General features: G+C 47.4%; 1 protein-coding gene across 1 annotated transcript in view; it reads right to left on the bottom strand.

Moving 5' to 3' along the window:
* Positions 1–16,901: 16,901 nt before the first annotated feature.
* Positions 16,902–18,994, bottom strand: part of LOC139394122 (shaker-related potassium channel tsha2-like) — a 2,481-nt gene continuing 388 nt past the window's right edge. Inside the window, exon 1 of the mRNA XM_071142153.1 lies at positions 16,902–18,994. This exon is cut by the window's right edge and continues 388 nt beyond it. Within this exon, the coding sequence (XP_070998254.1) occupies positions 17,474–18,946 (1,473 nt within the window). The 5' untranslated portion in view covers positions 18,947–18,994 and the 3' untranslated portion in view covers positions 16,902–17,473.

Below are 18,994 nucleotides of genomic sequence, written 5' to 3'. Positions count from 1 at the left end.
CATCACACACACACACACACACATACACACGCACGCACGCACACACACACACACACACATCCTCAAAAAAAACGAAAACACAGTCTGCACGACACTCCAGGCCATCAACATCATCACAGTTCTATATTCAGTCTGGAGAACAGAGGGAGGGGAGAGGAAGAGCAGAGGAGGGAGGACGATTGGAGGGATTGGGGGGGAACAGCTAAGCAGCCGTCACTTCCTGTTTACTATAGCAGCTTCCTATTCCAAACAGAGAGATGAGAGACTGTTGCTGTTACTAGGCACTTTCTGCCGTCTACTGGTCGTCTACTGGCACTGCCGTATAGCAACACCGCTAACCAAGACCACTGCCATATAGCAACACCGCTAACCAAGACCACTGCCATCTAGCAACACTGCTAACCACTACCATCTAGCAACATCGCTAACCAAGACTACTACCATCTAGCAACACCTCTATCCAAGACCACTGCCATCTAGCAACACCGCTAACCAAGACCCCTGCCATCTAGCAACACCGCTAACCAAGATCACTGCCATCTAGCAACACCGCTAACCAAGACCCCTGCCATCTAGCAACACCGCTAACCAAGATCACTGCCATCTAGCAACACCGCTAACCAAGACCACTGCCTTCTAGCAACACCTCTAACCAAGACCACTGCCATCTAGCAATACATCTAACCAAGACCACTGCCATCTAGCAACACCTCTAACCAAGACCACTGCCATCTAGCAACACCTCTAACCAAGACCATTGCCATCTAGCAACACCTCTAACCAAGACCATTTCCATCTAGCAACACCGCTAACCACTGGATCTAGCAACACCGCTAACCAAGACCACTGCCATCTAGAAACACCGCTAACCAAGACCCCTGCCATCTAGCAACACCGCTAACCAAGACCACTGCCATCTAGCAACACCGCTAACCAAGACCCCTGCCATCTAGCAACACCGCTAACCAAGACCCCTGCCATCTAGCAACACCGCTAACCAAGACCACTGCCATCTAGCAACACTGCTAACCACTACCATCTAGCAACATCGCTAACCAAGACTACTACCATCTAGCAACACCTCTATCCAAGACCACTGCCATCTAGCAACACCGCTAACCAAGACCCCTGCCATCTAGCAACACCGCTAACCAAGATCACTGCCATCTAGCAACACCGCTAACCAAGACCCCTGCCATCTAGCAACACCGCTAACCAAGATCACTGCCATCTAGCAACACCGCTAACCAAGACCACTGCCATCTAGCAACACCTCTAACCAAGACCACTGCCATCTAGCAATACATCTAACCAAGACCACTGCCATCTAGCAACACCTCTAACCAAGACCACTGCCATCTAGCAACACCTCTAACCAAGACCATTTCCATCTAGCAACACCGCTAACCACTGGATCTAGCAACACCGCTAACCAAGACCACTGCCATCTAGAAACACCGCTAACCAAGACCCCTGCCATCTAGCAACACCGCTAACCAAGACCACTGCCATCTAGCAACACCGCTAACCAAGACCCCTGCCATCTAGCAACACCGCTAACCAAGACCCCTGCCATCTAGCAACACCGCTAACCAAGACCACTGCCATCTAGCAACACCGCTAACCAAGACCCCTGCCATCTAGCAACACCGCTAACCAAGACCACTGCCATCTAGCAACACCTCTAACCAAGAACCCTGCCATCTAGCAACACCGCTAACCAAGACCACTGCCATCTAGCAACACCGCTAAACAAGACCCCTGCCATCTAGCAACACCGCTAACCAAGACCCCTGCCATCTAGCAACACCGCTAACCAAGACCCCTGCCATCTAGCAACACCGCTAACCAAGACCCCTGCCATCTAGCAACACCTCAAACCAAGACCATTTCCATCTAGCAACACCGCTAACCAAGACCCCTGCCATCTAGCAACACCGCTAACCAAGACCCCTGCCATCTAGCAACACCGCTAACCAAGACCCCTGCCATCTAGCAACACCGCTAACCAAGACCATTTCCATTTAGCAACACCTCTAACCACTACCATTTAGCAACACCTCTAACCAAGACCATTTAGCAACACCTCTAACCAAGACCATTTAGCAATACCTCTAACCACTACCATTTAGCAACACCTCTAACCAATACCATTTCCATCTAGCAACACCGCTAACCAAGACTACCACCATCTAGCAAACTGTTCCCACAAAATTGGAAGCACAGAATCGTCTAGAATGTCATTGTATGCTGCAGTGTTAAGATTTCCCTTCACTGGAACTAAGGGGCCTAGCCTGAACCATAAAAAAACAGACTCTGACCATTATCCCTCATCCACCAAACTTTACAGTTGGCCCTATGCATTGGGACAGGTTAGGTTCATGAAGCTCCCGATGGAACAGTTCTTGTGCTGAAGCTGCTTCCAGAGGCAGTGACTGTTGCAACCGAGGACAGACCATCTTTACGCAATTTTCAGCACTCAGCTGTCCCCTTCTGTGAGCTTGTGTGGCCTACCACTTCACGGCTGAGCCGTTGTTGCTCTTAGACGTTTCCACTTCACAATAACAGCACATACAGGTGACCGGGGGTCAGCTCTAGCAGGTCAGAAATTTGACGAACTGACTCGTTGGCCACGTTGAAAGTCACTGGGCTCTTCACTAAGGCCATTCTCGACTTGTCTATGGAGATTGCATGGCTTGTGTGCTCGATGTTATACACCTGTCGGCAACGAGTGTGACTGATATAGCTGAATCCACTCATTTGAATGGGGTGTTACAGAATGTGAGAGCAGCACGACACTGCGGGTACGGAGCTTGATTTGGCCTCTGCATGGCCTCCGGAGGCCACGCAATTGCGTCACATCCTCCATACAAAGCCTACGACCGCGTTTTCGGATCAAGCACAAATTGGCTTTTAGGCTTTCTGTAAAGCCAGCTTAACAGTCAGTGAGACTGATTGTTGACTCAGTGTGCCTCAGAGAGCCTGTCCGTCTCTGTGCAGTGAGACTGACTGTTGACTCAGTGTGCCTCAGAGAGCCTGTCCCTCTCTGTGCAGTGAGACTGACTGTTGACTCAGTGTGCCTCAGAGAGCCTGTCTGTCTCTGTGCAGTGAGACTGACTGTTGACTCAGTGTGCCTCAGAGAGCCTGTCCGTCTCTGTGCAGTGAGACTGACTGTTGACTCAGTGTGCCTCAGAGAGCCTGTCTGTCTCTGTGCAGTAAGACTGACTGTTGACTCAGTGTGCCTCAGAGAGCCTGTCTGTCTCTGTGCAGTGAGACTGACTGTTGACTCAGTGTGCCTCAGAGAGCCTGTCTGTCTCTGTGCAGTGAGACTGACTGTTGACTCAGTGTGCCTCAGAGAGCCTGTCTGTCTCTGTGCAGTGAGACTGACTGTTGACTCAGTGTGCCTCAGAGAGCCTGTCTGTCTCTGTGCAGTGAGACTGACTGTTGACTCAGTGTGCCTCAGAGAGCCTGTCTGTCTCTGTGCAGTGAGACTGACTGTTGACTCAGTGTGCCTCAGAGAGCATGTCTGTCTCTGTGCAGTGAGACTGACTGTTGACTCAGTGTGCCTCAGAGAGCCTGTCTGTCTCTGTGCAGTGAGACTGACTGTTGACTCAGTGTGCCTCAGAGAGCCTGTCTGTCTCTGTGCAGTGAGACTGACTGTTGACTCAGTGTGCCTCAGAGAGCCTGTCTGTCTCTGTGCAGTGAGACTGACTGTTGACTCAGTGTGCCTCAGAGAGCCTGTCCGTCTCTGTGCAGTGAGACTGACTGTTGACTCAGTGTGCCTCAGAGAGCCTGTCTGTCTCTGTGCAGTGAGACTGACTGTTGACTCAGTGTGCCTCAGAGAGCCTGTCTGTCTCTGTGCAGTGAGACTGACTGTTGACTCAGTGTGCCTCAGAGAGCCTGTCCGTCTCTGTGCAGTGAGACTGACTGTTGACTTAGTGTGCCTCAGAGAGCCTGTCCGTCTCTGTGCAGTGAGACTGACTGTTGACTCAGTGTGCCTCAGAGAGCCTGTCTGTCTCTGTGCAGTGAGACTGACTGTTGACTCAGTGTGCCTCAGAGAGCCTGTCTGTCTCTGTGCAGTGAGACTGACTGTTGACTCAGTGTGCCTCAGAGAGCCTGTCCGTCTCTGTGCAGTGAGACTGACTGTTGACTCAGTGTGCCTCAGAGAGCCTGTCTGTCTCTGTGCAGCAGCAGGACACTGAGCTTTATTTAATGTTGTTGTAACCTGGTCTCCATGGCAGCCACAACTCACACGTACCTCATTCCTCAACTGCCATGCTGTTGTGAGGGGCTGGTGAAGGGAGAGGAGGGGCAGAGGATAGGGGAGGGGGGTGGTGAGGGGAGAGGAGAGGCTGAGGATAGGGGAGGGGGGTGGTGAGGGGAGAGGAGAGGCTGAGGAAAGGGGACGGGGGTGGTGAGGGAAGCGGAGGAAGGGGGAGGCAGGGTGTGAGGCAGGGGGTTGAGGGTCTCATGCTGGTAATTAATCAGGCTGTGATATAAGACCCTGGATTAAGGAGGAATCAATGCATCCAGATCTTTAAATAATCTTTGGACAGAATGAACCTGTAACCTGTTACACAGCCTGGATGGCTACGTTGGTACACACTGTGGGTTATAACACACTGTAGGGTAAGGTTATAACACACTGTAGGGTAGGGTTATAACACACTGTAGGGTAAGGTTATAACACACTGTAGGGTAGGGTTATAACACACTGTAGGGTAAGGTTATAACACACTGTAGGGTAGGGTTATAACACACTGTAGGGTAGGGTTATAACACACTGTAGGGTGAGGTTATAACACACTGTAGGGTAGAGTTATAACACACTGTAGGGTAGGGTTATAACACACTGTAGGGTAGAGTTATAACACACTGTAGGGTAAGGTTATAACACACTGTAGGGTAAAGATTTAACTGTAGGGTAGAGTTATAACTGTAGGGTAGGGTTATAACACACTGTGGGATAGAGTTATAACACACTGTAGGGTAGAGTTATAACTGTAGGGGAGGGTTATAACACACTGTAGGGTAAGGTTATAACACACTGTAGGGTAAGGTTATAACACACTGTAGGGTAGGGTTATAACACACTGTAGGGTAAGGTTATAACACACTGTAGGGTAGGGTTATAACACACTGTAGGGTAAGGTTATAACACACTGTAGGGTAGGGTTATAACACACTGTAGGGTAGGGTTATAACACACTGTAGGGTAAGGTTATAACACACTGTAGGGTAGAGTTATAACACACTGTAGGGTTAGGTTATAACACACTGTAGGGTAGAGTTATAAAACACTGTAGGGTAAGGTTATAACACACTGTAGGGTAGAGTTATAACACACTGTAGGGTAAGGTTATAACACACTGTAGGGTAGGGTTATAACACACTGTAGGGTAGGGTTATAACACACTGTAGGGTAAGGTTATAACACACTGTAGGGTAAGGTTATAACACACTATATGGTAAGGTTATAACACACTGTAGGGTAGAGTTATAACTGTAGGGTAGGGTTATAACACACTGTAGGGTAAGGTTATAACACACTGTAGGGTAGAGTTATAACACACTGTAGGGTAAGGTTATAACACACTGTAGGGTAGGGTTACAACTGTAGGGTAGGGTTATAACACACTGTAGGGTAGGGTTATAAATGTAGGGTAGGGTTATAACACACTGTAGGGTAGAGTTATATGGAAATACTGCCTGTCTGTGTGGGAGGGCTGTGGGAGTAGACTATACTGGGACCTGCCACCTGCCTGTCTGTGGGGGAAGGGCTGTGGGAGTAGACTATACTGGGACCTGCCACCTGCCTGTCTGTGGGGGAAGGGCTGTGGGAGTAGACTATACTGGGACCTGCCACCTGTCTGTCTGTGGGGGAAGGGCTGTGGGAGTAGACTATACTGGGACCTGCCACCTGCCTGTCTGTGGGGGAAGGGCTGTGGGAGTAGACTATACTGGGACCTGGCACTGCCACCTGCCTGTCTGTGGGGGAAGGGCTGTGGGAGTAGACTATACTGGGACCTGCCACCTGTCTGTCTGTGGGGGAAGGGCTGTGGGAGTAGACTATACTGGGACCTGCCTGTCTGTGGAGGAAGGGCTGTGGGAGTAGACTATACGGGGACCTGTCACCTGCCTGTCTCTGGGGGAAGGGCTGTGGGAGTAGACTATACTGGGACCTGCCACCTGCCTGTCTGTGGGGGAAGGGCTGTGGGAGTAGACTATACTGGGATCTGCCACCTGTCTGTCTGTGGGGGAAGGGCTGTGGGAGTAGACTATACTGGGACCTGGCACTGCCACCTGCCTGTCTGTGGGGGAGGGCTGTGGGAGTAGACTATACTGGGACCTGCCACCTGCCTGTCTCTCAAAGCCAATGCAAGTCACACATGGTCTCAGGTCTCATGGATAAAACATACAGTATGTCTGTCTACCAAACGGCAGCTATCAGAATCAACTTATTACCGTCTATATGTCTGTTGTTGTGAGAACTGAGACGGTTCGCTTTCATACAACAGTGGTAGAGAGAGGAAGGGGTTTGATACCAGCAACGATCATCAACATTGTTAAACGGTTTTCAAAACATGTCTAATAAATGCAACAGTTGAACAACGGAATGAAGATCCTCCATCAGGTATTGACAGGGTTCTAGCAGATGAAACATTTTACTGGCACGAACAAATAATACCTCGAGTTCAGTGATTTTGGTGGGAATTTCAGGTTTTCAATTTCTCGTCAAAACTCACGTATTTTTCTTGTCCATATATACATTTTCTTTATTGTATCAGGTATGTTTTTTTTAGATGTTGTGTTGAAATTAAAGTAAAACTATATGTGCCTCATTTTCATAAACACACACATTACCATTTGCATAGATTAATATATTAACATAAAGGGGAGGAGTATGGCTGTAACCACCAAACCTGCTCTGTCTAGACTTCCTCATTAAATACTGTTGTTGTCAACATTCTGTTGCATAATTCAACAAGTGTGTCAATAGCAGGATAACCCTCGGATGAATAATCAACAGCTTGGTTCTAGATTACACCTCTAAACATAATCTACATTGTTTTTCCAGATCAGACATTATATCAGTATCAACCCAGTGTTTAGTTTTCACAAGATGCTTTCATATTATACCTCATCTAATTTGTAAACATTTCAAATGTATTAAATGATTACTTTAATTGCACCAACAACAAACAAACAAACAAACAAAATATGAACACCAATCAGAAAGAAGGCCTAAAAATATGAACACCAATCAGAAAGAAGGCCTAAAAATATGAACACCAATCAGAAAGAAGGCCTAAAAATATGAACACCAATCAGAAAGAAGGCCTAAAAAAATGAACACCAATCAGAAAGAAGGCCTAAAAATATGAACACCAATCAGAAAGAAGGCCTAAAAAAATGAACACCAATCAGAAAGAAAGCCTAAAAAAATGAACACCAATCAGAAAGAAGGCCTAAAAAAATGAACACCAATCAGAAAGGAGGCCTAAAAAATGAACACCAATCAGAAAGAAAGCCTAAAAAAATGAACACCAATCAGAAAGAAGGCCTAAAAATATGAACACCAATCAGAAAGAAGGCCTAAAAAAATGAACACCAATCAGAAAGAAGGCCTAAAAAAATGAACACCAATCAGAAAGAAGGCCTAAAAAAATGAACACCAATCAGAAAGAAGGCCTAAAAAAATGAACACCAATCAGAAAGAAGGCCTAACAAATGGTCAACAGGCGTTAAATCCTGGAGGAATCTTTAGCGTTCTGATAGATCCAATAGAAAGACAATGTGTTACGTTGAGCCCATTTTCCTGTAACGTTTAACGGGAGGGACAAACGACAGCAAGAAGCAAGAGAATGAAAGAGTCGCAGGAGTCAAATGAAAGCAATCAATCAAGAGAGATTTAAGTGTGGAGTAGATTTTGCCACCACCTCACACACAGGAAATAAATGACTGAAAAAAGACAGATGCTCAGGTGGGCGGGGAATGTTGCTATAGTTACTGAGACAGCTGCCTTATCACGTCTGACAGGAAGACACACACACACTACACACACTACACACACACAGACAGTAACAATAGCATAACCCTGCCCTGTTACCAGCAGCACAGTCATCTGTTGGGTTCTCTACAGATATACAGTGGGGCAAAAAAGTATTTAGTCAGCTAGCAATTGTGCAAGTTCTCCCGCTTAAAATGATGAGAGAGGCCTGTAATTTTCATCATAGGTACATTTCAACTATGGCAGACAAAATGAGAAAAAAAATCCAGAAAATCACATTTTAGGATTTTTAATTTATTTATTTGCAAATTATGGTGGAAAATAAGTATTTGGTCACCTACAAACAAGCAAGATTTCTGGCTCTCACAGACCTGTAACTTCTTCTTTAAGAGGCTCCTCTGTCCTCCACTCGTTACCTGTATTAATGGCACCTGTTTGAACTTGTTATCAGTATAAAAGACACCTGTCCACAACCTCAAACAGTCACACTCCAAACTCCACTTTGGCCAAGACCAAAGAGCTGTCAAAGGACACCAGAAACAAAATTGTAGACATGCACCAGGCTGGGAAGACTGAATCTGCAATAGGGAAGCAGCTTGGTTTGAAGAAATCAACTGTGGGAGCAATTATTAGGAAATGGAAGACATACAAGACCACTGAAAATCTCCCTCGATCTGGGGCTTCACGCAAGATCTCACTTTGGGAATGTTTTTCTGCAAAGGGACCAGGATGACTGATCCGTGTAGAGGAAAGAATGAATGGGGCCATGTATCGTGAGATTTTGAGTGAAAACCTCCTTCCATCAGCAAGGGCATTGAAAATGAAACGTGGCTGAGTCTTTCAGCATGACAATGATCCCAAACACACCGCCCGGGCAACGAAGGAGTGGCTTCGTAAGAAGCATTTCAAGGTCCTGGAGTGGCCTAGCCAGTGTCCAGATCTCAACCCCATAGAAAATCTTTGGAGGGAGTTGAAAGTCCGTGTTGCCCAGCAACAGCCCCAAAACATCACTGCTCTAGAGGAGATCTGCATGGAGGAATGGGCCAAAATACCAGCAACAGTGTGTGAAAACATTGTGAAGACTTACAGAAAACATTTGACCTCTGTCATTGCCAACAAAGGGTATATAACAAAGTATTGAGATAAACTTTTGTCATTGACCAAATACTTATTTTCCACCATAATTTGCAAATAAATTAAATAAAAATCCTACAATGTGATTTTCTGGATATTTTTTCTCATTTTGTCTTTTATAGTTGAAGTGTACCTATGATGAAAATTACAGGCCTCTCTCATCTTTTTAAGTGGGAGAACTTGCACAATTGGTGGCTGACTAAATACTTTTTGCCCCACTGTACATGAAGTATGGGTAACCCACCACTGTATCCAGACAGATACTATATCTGTAGGGAACCCACCACTGTATCCAGACAGACACTATATCTGTAGGGAATCCAGGGGAACCCACCACTGTACCCAGACAGATACTATATCTGTAGGGAACACAGGGGAACTCACCACTGTATCCAGACAGATACTATATCTGTAGGGAACCCACCACTGTACCCAGACAGACACTATATCTGTAGGGAACCCAGGGGAACCCACCACTGTACCCAGACAGACACTATATCTGTAGGGAATCCAGGGGAACCCACCACTGTACCCAGACATATACTATATCTGTAGGGAATCCAGGGGAACCCACCACTGTACCCAGACAGATACTATATCTGTAGGGAACCCACCACTGTATCCAGACAGACACTATATCTGTAGGGAACCCAGGGGAACCCACCACTGGGGAACCCACCACTGTATCCAGACAGACACTATATCTGTAGGGAACCCACCACTGTATCCAGACAGATACTATATCTGTAGGGAACCCACCACTGTATCCAGACAGACACTATATCTGTAGGGAACCCACCACTGTACCCAGACAGACACTATATCTGTAGGGAACCCAGGGGAACCCACCACTGTACCCAGACAGATACTATATCTGTAGGGAACCCAGGGGAACCCACCACTGTACCCAGACAGATACTATATCTGTAGGGAACCCACCACTGTATCCAGACAGATACTATATCTGTAGGGAACCCACCACTGTACCCAGACAGACACTATATCTGTAGGGAACCCAGGGGAACCCACCACTGTACCCAGACAGATACTATATCTGTAGGGAACCCACCACTGTATCCAGACAGATACTATATATGTAGGGAACCCACCACTGTACCCAGACAGACACTATATCTGTAGGGAACCCAGGGGAACCCACCACTGTACCCAGACAGATACTATATCTGTAGGGAACCCAACACTGTATCCAGACAGACACTATATCTGTAGGGAACCCAGGGGAACCCACCACTGTACCCAGACAGATACTATATCTGTAGGGAACCCAGGGGAACCCACCACTGTATCCAGACAGATACTATATCTGTAGGGAACCCACCACTGTATCCAGACAGATACTATATATGTAGGGAACCCACCACTGTATCCAGACAGACACTATATCTGTAGGGGACCCAGGGGAACCCACCACTGTATCCAGACAGACACTATATCTGTAGGGGACCCAGGGGAACCCACCACTGTATCCAGACAGATAATATATCTTTAGGGAACCCACCACTGTATCCAGACAGATACTATATCTGTAGGGAACCCACCACTGTATCCAGACAGATACTATATCTGTAGGGAACCCAGGGGAACCCACCACTGTATCCAGACAGACACTATATCTGTAGGGAACCCACCACTGTATCCAGACAGATACTATATCTGTAGGGAACCCAGGGGAACCCACCACTGTATCCAGACATATACTATATCTGTAGGGAATCCAGGGGAACCCACCACTGTACCCAGACAGATACTATATCTGTAGGGAACCCACCACTGTATCCAGACAGACACTATATCTGTAGGGAACCCAGGGGAACCCACCACTGTATCCAGACAGACACTATATCTGTAGGGAACCCACCACTGTATCCAGACAGATACTATATCTGTAGGGAACCCACCACTGTATCCAGACAGACACTATATCTGTAGGGAACCCACCACTGTACCCAAACAGACACTATATCTGTAGGGAACCCAGGGGAACCCACCACTGTACCCAGACAGATACTATATCTGTAGGGAACCCAGGGGAACCCACCACTGTACCCAGACAGATACTATATCTGTAGGGAACCCACCACTGTATCCAGACAGATACTATATCTGTAGGGAACCCACCACTGTACCCAGACAGACACTATATCTGTAGGGAACCCAGGGGAACCCACCACTGTACCCAGACAGATACTATATCTGTAGGGAACCCACCACTGTATCCAGACAGATACTATATATGTAGGGAACCCACCACTGTACCCAGACAGACACTATATCTGTAGGGAACCCAGGGGAACCCACCACTGTACCCAGACAGATACTATATCTGTAGGGAACCCAACACTGTATCCAGACAGACACTATATCTGTAGGGAACCCAGGGGAACCCACCACTGTACCCAGACAGATACTATATCTGTAGGGAACCCAGGGGAACCCACCACTGTATCCAGACAGATACTATATCTGTAGGGAACCCACCACTGTATCCAGACAGATACTATATATGTAGGGAACCCACCACTGTATCCAGACAGACACTATATCTGTAGGGGACCCAGGGGGACCCACCACTGTATCCAGACAGACACTATATCTGTAGGGGACCCAGGGGAACCCACCACTGTATCCAGACAGATAATATATCTTTAGGGAACCCACCACTGTATCCAGACAGATACTATATCTGTAGGGAACCCACCACTGTATCCAGACAGATACTATATCTGTAGGGAACCCAGGGGAACCCACCACTGTATCCAGACAGACACTATATCTGTAGGGAACCCACCACTGTATCCAGACAGATACTATATCTGTAGGGAACCCAGGGGAACCCACCACTGTATCCAGACATATACTATATCTGTAGGGAATCCAGGGGAACCCACCACTGTACCCAGACAGATACTATATCTGTAGGGAACCCACCACTGTATCCAGACAGACACTATATCTGTAGGGAACCCAGGGGAACCCACCACTGTATCCAGACAGACACTATATCTGTAGGGAACCCACCACTGTATCCAGACAGATACTATATCTGTAGGGAACCCACCACTGTATCCAGACAGACACTATATCTGTAGGGAACCCACCACTGTACCCAGACAGACACTATATCTGTAGGGAACCCAGGGGAACCCACCACTGTACCCAGACAGATACTATATCTGTAGGGAACCCAGGGGAACCCACCACTGTACCCAGACAGATACTATATCTGTAGGGAACCCACCACTGTATCCAGACAGATACTATATCTGTAGGGAACCCACCACTGTACCCAGACAGACACTATATCTGTAGGGAACCCAGGGGAACCCACCACTGTACCCAGACAGATACTATATCTGTAGGGAACCCACCACTGTATCCAGACAGATACTATATATGTAGGGAACCCACCACTGTACCCAGACAGACACTATATCTGTAGGGAACCCAGGGGAACCCACCACTGTACCCAGACAGATACTATATCTGTAGGGAACCCAACACTGTATCCAGACAGACACTATATCTGTAGGGAACCCAGGGGAACCCACCACTGTACCCAGACAGATACTATATCTGTAGGGAACCCAGGGGAACCCACCACTGTATCCAGACAGATACTATATCTGTAGGGAACCCACCACTGTATCCAGACAGATACTATATATGTAGGGAACCCACCACTGTATCCAGACAGACACTATATCTGTAGGGGACCCAGGGGAACCCACCACTGTATCCAGACAGACACTATATCTGTAGGGGACCCAGGGGAACCCACCACTGTATCCAAACAGATAATATATCTTTAGGGAACCCACCACTGTATCCAGACAGATACTATATCTGTAGGGAACCCACCACTGTATCCAGACAGATACTATATCTGTAGGGAACCCAGGGGAACCCACCACTGTATCCAGACAGACACTATATCTGTAGGGAACCCACCACTGTATCCAGACAGATACTATATCTGTAGGGAACCCAGGGGAACCCACCACTGTATCCAGACAGACACTATATCTGTAGGGAACCCACCACTGTATCCAGACAGATAATATATCTGTAGGGAACCCACCACTGTTTCCAGACAGATACTATATCTGTAGGGAACCCACCACTGTATCCAGACAGATACTATATCTGTAGGGAACCCAGGGGAACCCACCACTGTATCCAGACAGACACTATATCTGTAGGGAACCCACCACTGTATCCAGACAGATACTATATCTGTAGGGAACCCAGGGGAACCCACCACTGTATCCAGACAGACACTATATCTGTAGGGAACCCACCACTGTACCCAGACAGATAATAACATCCTATTCTATGTTCACACTGATCAGGGCCCTATCAGAAGACAGGACACTGTGACACCCGTAGACACTGTCCTACCAGCAGACTGCCGTTGTACAGGTAGACACTGACACCTAGCAGACAACCGTGGTACTGCCTCTGAGCCTGACCCACCCGGTAGGTACACGGTCTTGATAGGATTTGTTGTCATACGTAAATGACCGACTGAGGTGTACAATGGCGCTCCTGCCTGAGATATCTGTCTGTCTGGACGGACTAGGATACAGGCTCTTTCTAGAAAAAGGGGAGAGGGAGAGTGTTTGACGACGCTGGGATGTAGAGACCAGGGAACAACAGGGATCTATACTCTATAGACTCTTTAACTGTTAGTGGGACATTATGCATTTAATAGGAGAACACAGTCTGAAATCAGCCACATCAGTGATCCAGATCTTTCTATTCATTAATCTGGTTACTGTTCTGTATATGACTGTAGGTCTATATCTAGCTACTGTTCTGTATATGACTGTAGGTCTATATCTAGCCACCCCCTGTATATGACTGTAGGTCTATATCTAGCTACCCCCTGTATATGACTGTAGGTCTATATCTAGCTACTGTTCTGTATCTGACTGTAGGTCTACATCTAGCTACTGTTCTGTATCTGACTGTAGGTCTACATCTAGCTACCCCCCTGTATATGACTGTAGGTCTATATCTAGCTACTGTTCTGTATCTGACTGTAGGTCTACATCTAGCTACCCCCCTGTATATGACTGTAGGTCTGTATCTAGCTACTGTTCTGTATATGACTGTAGGTCTATATCTAGCTACCCCCCCCCCTGTATATGACTGTAGGTCTATATCTAGCTACTGTTCTGTATATGACTGTAGGTCTATATCTAGCCACCCCCCCCCCCTGTATATGACTGTAGGTCTATATCTAGCTACTGTTCTGTATATGACTGTAGGTCTATAACTAGCTACCCCCCTGTATATGACTGTAGGTCTATATCTAGCTACCCCCCCCCCCCCTGTATATGACTGTAGGTCTATATCTAGCTACTGTTCTGTATCTGACTGTAGGTCTATATCTACTCCCCCTGTATCTGACTGTAGGTCTGTATCTAGCTACTCCCCCCTGTATATGACTGTAGGTCTATATCTAGCTACCCCCCTGTATATGACTGTAGGTCTATATCTAGCTACTGTTCTGTATATGACTGTAGGTCTATATCTAGCTACTCCCCCTGTATATGACTGTAGGTCTATATCTAGCTACCCCCCTGTATATGACTGTAGGTCTATATCTAGCTACCCCCTGTATATGACTGTAGGTCTATATCTAGCTACCCCCCTGTATATGACTGTAGGTCTATATCTAGCTACCCCCCTGTATATGACTGTAGGTCTATGCTCTGTCTGGAAGGAGGCTGTAGGTTTATTGTGACAACGTTCCACTACCACAACTCACCTCCACGTGACTGTCTCTCCTGCAGCGGCCATGTTCCCACGTCATAACTCCAGGTGACGTTGTAGTCCGGGCGTCTGAGCAGTTGGCCGCCCTGTTGCATCATCCAAGGGTCTGTTGGTCTATGCCGTTTTTCTTTTGCTATTGATTCCAACCTGATTGGCTTCTGCATCTGTCATCTGTAGCAGGTCCCCGCCCTCTCCCCTGGTAAATCCAACCAACGGGGGGCTCTGAGTCAGTCATCCGTACGCTCGTGACGCAGTGACGTCTGTCAGAATCTATTCCAAAGGTTCTATGATTCCACCTCTTTTAGCTGAGATGCACCACAGCATGGCTGGTAGAAAGGGGGTTGGAGGGGGTTCAGTGGAGTCAGGTGACATGGTGATGGGGAAGGGGGTTGGAGGGGGGCAGGTGATATGGGGAAGGGGGTTGGAGGGGGGTCAGTAGTGTCAGGTGACATGGTGATGGGGACGGAGGTTGGAGGGGTACAGGTGATATGGGGAAGGGGGTTGGAGGGGGGTCAGTAGAATCAGGTGACATGGTGATGGGGAAGGGGGTTGGAGGGGGTCAGGTGACATGGTGATGGAGAAGGGGGAATGAGGGGGGTCAGTGTAGTCAGGTGATATGGTGATGGAGGAGGGGGATGTAGGGGTTGGAGGGGGGCCGTGTAGTCAGGTGATATGGTGATGGAGGAGGGGGATGTAGGGGTTGGAGGGGGGCAGTGTTGTCAGGTAGTAATCCACTGTAGCGAAGTGATATTGTGATGTCATACGACATCAGAAGACAAGGTGACCTGAAATGTCGTCGGGCCTGGAACGCCAGGTGACTTGATATAATGACGCTGTTGATTTAAGTGGCCAGTAAGCTGTGGCCTCGGAGTCAGGGGAGGGTTTTTACCAATGACAATATGGGTTTCTATTGATTCTGATATCAATACATTTCTGCCTGCAGTATAGGTCTCTGCCTGTCTACACTACACCATATATAACCATTCATCCCAGGACAAGGACATAGCTGCCAAAATCATCTCGGTTATCATTGAATCATATTTCTACGTAACTCAAGTCGGGCGCTGTGTAGCAGCATTCATTGGGGGGGTACAATGAAAACACCTTCAATCAGGTCGTCAGTCAAATCCTTCCGTTCCTCTGTTCTGTTTGACGTCAGACAATAACGTCTTTCCCCTGTCAGAACAGTCTGGAAGGTTGCTATAGAAACTAACCGGCTTCCACACCACGTCTGCAGTTCCCGAACTCTCCACAGAGCGGCGCTCTGGGTCCATCTGACCGCCTGTCTGAACACTACAAGGTGCGCTTCTCATCCCCCCCCCCCCCCCCCCACCCCCCTCCGCCCCGTCAAGTTGTTAAACGCATTCATTCAAGCATCTGTAATATCTCAAGAAGAAGAATCATCTGAGAGACTTGATATTATCGAATGTTTTTCTTTTCTTCCAGTGCACTATTCGCTACTTATATAGTTTTGGTGAGATTGTATAAGAAAAAATAATTTTAAAAAATAAAAACGAAATGTTGTAAACAATGTCAATAGCATCATATTTGATTCATTCGATTCAGATTCGATGCTGTTCGTTATTGATCCGTACATATAAATCATTTGAATAGTGCCTGTGGTCGTTTTAGAGGGCAATTGGGCTGTGCGTAATGTCTAGTATCCTCAATTGCTTGTCAATGTGTGAATGGATGTGCAGCTCCCAGACGGACACACACCATTCAGACTACTGTGGTTCCGCTATCAAAGACAACGGCATCTCTGCGTGGATGGATAGACAGACCTCTGTTATGCCTATTCCTCATCACAGTTGACAGAGAGGATAGAGGGTCTGCTGCCAGGCAGCGCTGCCCAGTAAAACGCTCTCAATAACGGTCTAATGGAAAAACGCATTACGTGGATATGGTGTACATAAAGAGGAGGTTTGTGGGTAGAGTCACTGGGTGACCTTGGGGGTTTTTAAGTCATTACAATGCCCTGTAGGTACAAGATTCATTCAAGTAAGTTTAGACAAACGGGTCCTATTATATTATATATCAACACCAAACAGGCAGATCAATATGTAAACTTTTAGAAAACGGCAGAAAAAAAATACAGACACGAAATTAGGCTTAATAAATGAGACATTAATTAGAGAGCATGAGTAAAGCGCTACAATAGAGAGAGGGGGGGGGGGGGGGGGGGTTGATCATGGTTGTTGTTTATTTGTTTATGAGGCTAAATATAGCCTCATAATGATGTTTACAACCAACAAGCGAAGAAGAGCTGTGCGCATAACGGAAGACTGTTTTCAGGTGAGATCACGAGTCACGTTTGGATTCATCCACCGTTATGATAATCTATTAAACATAATTCCTTCAGCATTAAGAGACGCCGGAAATAAGAGAGAGCCAAACCTTTACTCTAGCCAGAGCGCAGAATTGTTGATGTATGCTACTCACAGAAAGAAACGCATGGTTTCTCTGAATATCTTCAAGGCTATGCCTGTTTTTTTTTCCATTGCTGGGTATTTTCTGTTTGCTCTATTATCACACATTAGTGAGTTTCCCCGTGTACGCTTTGTGTGGGCTACAGTGCGCTTTGTGTGGGCTGCAATTGGTATATTTGATAGAATCAGCGTCCTCCGTGGCTATTAAGTCCGATTTGGAAAGCGATGATGGTTGGCTGTCACTGTTCTTTAATTCACCAAAAGACGGTTGCTGCTGCTGGCCACACGTCACGTGGGTGTATTGAAACTGCTCCTCGTGCTCGGTCTCCCGGTGATAGAAGTAGTTGAAGTTGGACACGATGACCGGGACCGGTAACGCGATGGTGAGCACACCGGCTATGGCGCACAGAGAGCCCACGATCTTTCCGCCGATGGTCACCGGGCACATGTCCCCGTAGCCAACGGTAGTCATGGAGACCACAGCCCACCAGAACGCGTCGGGGATCGAGCTGAAACCGGAGTCTGGATCGTCGGTTTCGGCGAAATAGACAGCGCTGGAGAAGAGGATGACTCCGATGAAGAGGAAGAAAATGAGCAGCCCCAACTCTCTCATACTGGCTTTGAGGGTTTGTCCCAATATCTGAAGCCCCTTGGAGTGTCTGGACAGCTTGAAGATCCTGAACACCCTGACCAGCCGGATGACCCTGAGGATGGCCAGAGACATGGCCTGCTGTCCGTTGCCTTGGTGTTCCGCCAACTCCAAGCCCAGGGTGATGAAATAGGGAATGATGGCCACAATGTCGATGGTGTTCATCATGTTTTTGAAAAAAGCAGGCTTGGAGGGGCAGGCTAGGAACCTGACGAACAACTCGAAGGAGAACCAGATGATACACAAGGTCTCCACTATGAAGAAAGGATCTGTGAATGGATTGGGCTTTTTAGAGCTGTTAGTTCCATTCAACGCCAGCTCAGTGTCCCAATGTTTCTCCTTTTCATCCCTAAACTCAGGCAGCGTCTCCAAACAGAAGATGACAATAGAAATTAAAATCACCAGAACAGAGACAATAGCAATCCCTCTGGCGGGTCCCGAACTCTCCGGGTATTCGAACAGAAGCCAGACCTGTCGTTGAAACTCATTATCTGGCAACGGTCTCTCTTCTTCTTTTATAAATCCCTCATCCTCCTTAAAATTCTCGATCACATCTTCTCCCAATTGGTAAAATTTGATCTCCTCCATAAATATGTCCAGGGGTACGTTGACGGGTCTCCGGAGGCGGCCGCCAGACTGGTAGTAGTAGAGGATGGCGTCGAAGCTGGGTCGGTTCCTGTCGAAGAAGTACTCGTTCCTCAGAGGGTCGAAGAAGCGCATTCTCTTCCTCGGATCCCCCAGTAAAGTGGTTGGGAACTGAGCGAGCGTTTTCAGCTGGGTTTCAAAGAGCAGCCCGGAGATGTTAATGACCACACGCTCACAGCACTCCTGGTCTGTCAGCTGATCCGCCGGGTCGAACACATCTTGGGACAGGGCTGTTAGTGCCACAGTCTCATCGTGGTTCTCCCTGGGCACTACTGTCATGTTTCTCCCCCAAAGGGCAACAGCTTCTGTCTCCAAAGACCCCGCTAG

Source organism: Oncorhynchus clarkii, unplaced genomic scaffold (genome assembly GCF_045791955.1).
Source record: "Oncorhynchus clarkii lewisi isolate Uvic-CL-2024 unplaced genomic scaffold, UVic_Ocla_1.0 unplaced_contig_13468_pilon_pilon, whole genome shotgun sequence".
Classification (NCBI taxonomy): domain Eukaryota; kingdom Metazoa; phylum Chordata; class Actinopteri; order Salmoniformes; family Salmonidae; genus Oncorhynchus; species Oncorhynchus clarkii.
The sequence above is the reverse complement of the archived record's forward strand: the minus strand, read 5'-3'. Positions and strand labels throughout refer to the sequence as shown.